The following is a 5,382-nucleotide window of genomic DNA, read 5'->3' as shown; positions in this document are numbered from 1 at the left end:
AACAATGGAACATTCAACCTGCTAAAATCTAGGATAGTATTTCCCTAGGCAGGAGCAATAGAACATAGATCTGGAGGTGCTAAGGTTAGTTTGCAAAGAGAAAACATCTCTTGGTCTAAAAGTTCCGGAAAATACTGCTTTAAGCAAAGTTGAACTGTCTTTGTTTGGTTTTGTTACCTTATGTTTTACTGAGGGATGTCTCAGAACCTTTAATGAGCTAATGAGCATGGTCAATCCCTAAGAAAGGGACGGCAGAGGCAGAGTTTTCCAAGTTATCTGATAGAATTCTTCCCCAGCACCCCCTGCAGCATCTTCCACAACTATTTAGGAAATGCAAGTATGGTTCCTTCTACCCCGCCAGGAATCTAACCCATTCCAAGACCCAGACACTTATCCATGTTCTTCAGAGAGAAAACAATCAGAAAAAAGCTTCTAACTTCTTTCCTTCGTGTATAAGTCAAGGTAACACAACTGCTATAACAGATTAACCTCAATCTCATTGACTTCACACAATAAAATTTAATTTTTCCTTAAGCAGCAGTCATCCATGCAAGTGGAATCACCTAGGAAACTCTGAAAAATACGATTTCTGTGCCCCACCCCCAGACGTACTGATTTGATTGTTCTGGAGTAGGGTAGACATTGGGAAAAAAAAAAATTTAAGCTTCTCCAGAATTCTAAGTGAGGTTGAAATCTACTGAACCAAGGGATTGTAAGGACTTCCTCATCTGGCATCTTCTCATTCAGACCTCTGGGTTAGCCTATGAAGGGCTTATCTGTACCAGAATTTTCTTGGATTATTGATCAATATAATGTAATGTTTCAAAAATCCAGAGAGAAAGATTTTGCAGAGTAAGGATTATTTAACCAAAACTAGTCTCTAAGTGCCAGTCTCCCAATTAACTCAGTGTCATGAGATGTACCCTCATAAGCCTGTCTTGTTGATTAGCACAGACGTTATCCTTTGTGGTGCTCGGCCTGACAGTTTTCTATCATGTCAATGAGACCGGAGCACCACCTGCTATTTATTCATTAGCTATTGTTTTAAGCAGTAGAGGGTAGTGGTTAACAGTACTGGATCTAGAGTCACCCAGTTTGAAAACTGGATCCTCACCTACTAGCTGTGTGACCTTGGAAAAGTTGTTGCCTAACCTTTCTGCCTCAGTTGCCTCATCCGTAAAATGGGGAGAACAATCCTATTTCACCAAGAATTATGAGGATTAAATAGGTTAATCCATGGAGAAGTCTAACATAGTGAGACACACATAGTGAGTTTTCAACAAATGTTGGCTATTGTTATTTTTCTTACTTTCAAATGCAGGTCTCTGCTCTAAGCTGCTGGGGACACAGAAGATGAAGGCGAGCCCCTCTCTGCAAGGAATTCACAACTGGGCACAGGAGACAGACATACAGACCAGAGAATTATGATGGATATGACTGGGCTTTCGTAGAATGATGCGCAAAATGCTGGGAAGGTCTCCAAGATGATATTGGAGGAGCAGGACAGGAAGCCTTCCTGGAAGAGATGCCATTAGATCTGGGCCTCAAAGGGTAAGATGAGACCTACAGACTCAGTTATTTGCTACTGAAGTGACCTGGAATAGGGGAGAGGGTGGATCAAAAACCCAACCAATGGCATCTGCAAAGAGACATTTCTTTGTGGTAGAGTTTGCCACCATCCTCGTCCAAGTCAAGGACCCGGCCTTCTGCAACATCCCCTCCGTGCCTGGGACTGTGCCCATTTATGGGCATCCCTGCTTAAACTGCCTGAGGGCAAGCGCAGACCTTTGCATTCAGAAGGAGAAGCCTGCAGTTTTCCATGGTGTGGCTGCGTAAATGTTGGCAGCGCCTGGGGCCAGAAGTAGGCAGGACCAGAGGCGGATGGGCAGGGCAGTAGGAGGCAGGAGCTTTTTCTTGGGAGTTTCATAAGGCACAAAAATTCCAGACCATGTCTCTGCCTCAGCGCCTTGAGGATATCCTGTCATTGAGCCAGACGTGTATACAGTTGAGAGTGGCCGATTTCACCACGACCCCTAGATTGGCCATTTTTCCTGTCTAGAGGCAGTTCTCACAGATCATCTGTTTCAATCCAGGAAAAGGAGAGGAAAAGATTTAAAAGCAAACACTGACATGAGAAAGAATTCACTGGGCGTTCATCAGGCTAAGTTAATGTAGCTAAATAGTCCTGACAGGTGCCTGACGTGGAGAAGAAGCAAATATTTCCTCACCATGCGACAAATTTTAATACTTCTTTTTCTTGGATTGGCGGCACAAAGTCTCTGTTCCCTTCCTGAAACTGCAGAGCAGGTAAGATGAAACTTGCGTTTTTTAAAAATCTGTTTACGTTCACGATTGTGTACATAAACTTTTTTGCTTTCCTACGTTGTCATGGGTAAATCGTACTATCTGGACTTCACAAAATAGAAAGCTTGTGGAGAATAGGATGCTAATGGAGATCTGTCTGAAGGGGTGCTAACCCCGTTCTATTCCTGTGTTAAAACGCCATTGTTGGGATCTCTGATTTAAGTGCTAACATCCCTCTATCCATTGTGGATTTTGCTATCCTTTTTGTCGGTTTGCTTTAATGAATACCTCCCATTGCATCATTCTGAATGTAGAAAATAACAATGGCTGTAGAGAGCTGAGTAGAGAGGAGCTCTGCGGAATTCCAGGTTGGGTGATAACTGATTGAGAAACACAGTGTCACCAAATGTGCCAGGAGTCCATCCATCTACCTACCAAGAGTTGAGTAGAAGTACCCAGGGCAGTCGAGTGGATAGTCCTCGTGAAGGACACCAGCACTCCTGCCTGTCCCGCAGGCTCACGTGAGTTGTCATCGTATAGCAGGTTCAATACCAGTTCTGCAGCAAGTCCAGGCTAAAGGAGGGTATGTGAGGGACTTTCCTGGCAGTCCAGTGGTTAGGACTCCATGCTTCCACAGCAGGGGGCATGGGTTCAATCCCTGGGTGGGGAACTAAGATCCTGCATGCTGCGCAGCCAAAAATAAAAATAAATAAAGGGGAGGTATGTGAGAGGCAATCTGAGTGATTTATTTAAAATGTATTTCACAAGATAGGATTTCTGCTCTATTAATAATAAAACATAAACATGATTCTGCACCTGTGCCAGGCAATTATTTTTACATATGTATATACTCTTTTTTCATATTCCTTTCCATTATGGTTTATCACAGGATACTGAGTATAGGTCTCTGTGCCATATAATAGGACCTTGTGATTTACCCATTCTCTATAGAATAGTTTGCATCTGCCAATCTCAAACTCCCAATCCATCCCTCCCCTATCCCCCCACCCCCTTGGCAACCACAATTCCGATCTCTATGTCTGTGAATCTGTTTTGTGCCAGACACATTTTTATCAACACCAATTTTACTCCAGTTGGCTATACTCTGATAAGGTTTTTCACTGAAACATTGGAAGATGGCATAAGGGTTAAGTGCTCCAGCTATGAGGTTAGATAAGGGCAAGTTTGAACTGGGGCTTTTCCTTGTTTAACAACTATTTGAGGACCAGTCACTGCTCCATGGCTTACTAGCTGTTGAACCCTGAGCGTGTTACTTAGTCCCTCTGAGCTTCAGTTTCTCCCCATCATTGCTCCACAGACAGCAGGAATTATCATCCGCATCACCACCATCATCATCACCATTGTTGAGTGCTTGCTTTAGTACACAAGTCAGGCCTTGACTGATTTCAAAGCTGAGTTTACTTTTTAGACGGGACTGTATGAGAGGAGAATGAGCCTTTCCATTTGAAAAGGACAATTTGAAGATCAAGGGGTTCCTTGAAGAGAGAGTATTCTGGCTTACTAAGAAAAGAAAAAGTACTGTCACCCCATAAACTTATCCAAATGGGAAATCCTAATGTAAAGAAAATCCTGCTTAAAAGAAGTGTAGATATGCCCTAACCATTAAAGGGAATTAATTCAAACAATATCTAAGAGTGGCTTTTATTATTTCACAAAGAACATTCTAGTGCTGTTTTGGTTCATAATGATCACCAAATGAAAGCTGCCAGTAAAAACAGATTTTGTTTTCTATACATGACTATACAGTATGGGGAAGAGCAATGACTGATCAAGGAATCATAAGGCCACTAACTGACAGTGTGACCTTGGGCAAGTCACTGGACCTACCCCCACCTCAGTTTTCTCCGCACTAAAATGAGGATGATGATACCTCCCCTACTTGTCTTTAGGGTGGTCAAGATCAAATAAGGTGATGCCTTTGGAAGTGTGCATAACCATATATTGCCCTGTAAATGTAAGCTTTCTTCTTATGCAGCCTTTACATATTTCAATGAACTTAGAAGTAGTTATTTTCTCGCCACCCGTAACCTAATGCTGGGCCCGGGGGATAAGCTGTGGGATGACAAAGAAATAGGAGAAGTGGTCCTCTCCAGCAAGGGGTTTTTAAGTGGAGAGAAAGACAACAGAATGTGCTCCACTGTCCAGCCATAGGGAGAAGTCGAGAAAAGGAAGAGAAATGAGTGTGGTTTTGTGGACATGGTGTTACACAGGGTGTTGAGGTGTGGATAGCCAAGGGGAGGGGAAAGAACACTCCGATGAGGAGAGGCAACCAGCCAAACACAGGTAAGAACAGAAATGTCACAGGAACAAGCATTTATGGCCTATGATATTCTAGATACTGGGCTAGGTGATTTGCGCGTGTTATATCACTCAGGTCTCAATAACCTGCAGGGTGGTTATTAATATCCCCCCTTTACAGATGATGGCAAAAAATAAGGAATTCATTCAAGACTGTATGCTTAGCAAGATACAAAGGTTGATTCTAAACTTAGGTCTTCTGAGCCTCAAGTTCAGTGTCTCTTCATTGTACAAAGCTGCTGCTTCTTAAGCTCGATGGGGAGAGGAAGGAAACTTGAGAAAGAGGAGGATATCCATGAAGGATCAGCACCAGGATCGTGGACAAGGGATCCTGAAGACAAGGCCAAAGTGTGTCTGTGTCATTCATTTTAACAGTGAATTCTCTGCCACCTGATGTTGCCAAGTGATTATTTCTAGTGTGTCTGTGATTTCCCACAAGTCATTCATTCAAATGTCCATCGACAGATGAATGGACAAAGAAGATGTGGCACATATATACAATGGAATATTACTCAGCCATAAAAAGAAACGAAACTGAGTTATTTTAGTGAGGTGGATGGACCTAGAGTCTGTCATACAGAGTGAAGTAAGTCAGAAAGAGAAAAACAAATACCATATGCTAATGCATATATATGGAATCTAAAAAAAAAAAAAAATGGCACTGATGAACCTAGCTGCAGGGCAGGAATAAAGATGTAGACATAGAGAATGGACTTGAGGACACAGGGTGGGAGGGGGAAAATGGGGCGAAGTGAGAGT

General features: G+C 42.7%; 1 protein-coding gene across 1 annotated transcript in view; it reads left to right on the top strand.

Moving 5' to 3' along the window:
* STAB2 (stabilin 2) overlaps positions 1 to 5,382 on the top strand; it is a 179,262-nt gene that overhangs the window by 25,408 nt on the left and 148,472 nt on the right. The window contains exon 3 of the mRNA XM_082419566.1: positions 1,322 to 2,307. Within this exon, the coding sequence (XP_082275692.1) occupies positions 2,230 to 2,307 (78 nt within the window). The 5' untranslated portion in view covers positions 1,322 to 2,229. The remainder of the gene's footprint in view (positions 1 to 1,321; positions 2,308 to 5,382) is intronic.

This window comes from Balaenoptera physalus, assembly GCF_965194825.1.
Source record: "Balaenoptera physalus genome assembly, chromosome: 13".
NCBI lineage: Eukaryota > Metazoa > Chordata > Mammalia > Artiodactyla > Balaenopteridae > Balaenoptera > Balaenoptera physalus.
This window is presented reverse-complemented; position numbering and strand designations above follow the sequence as displayed.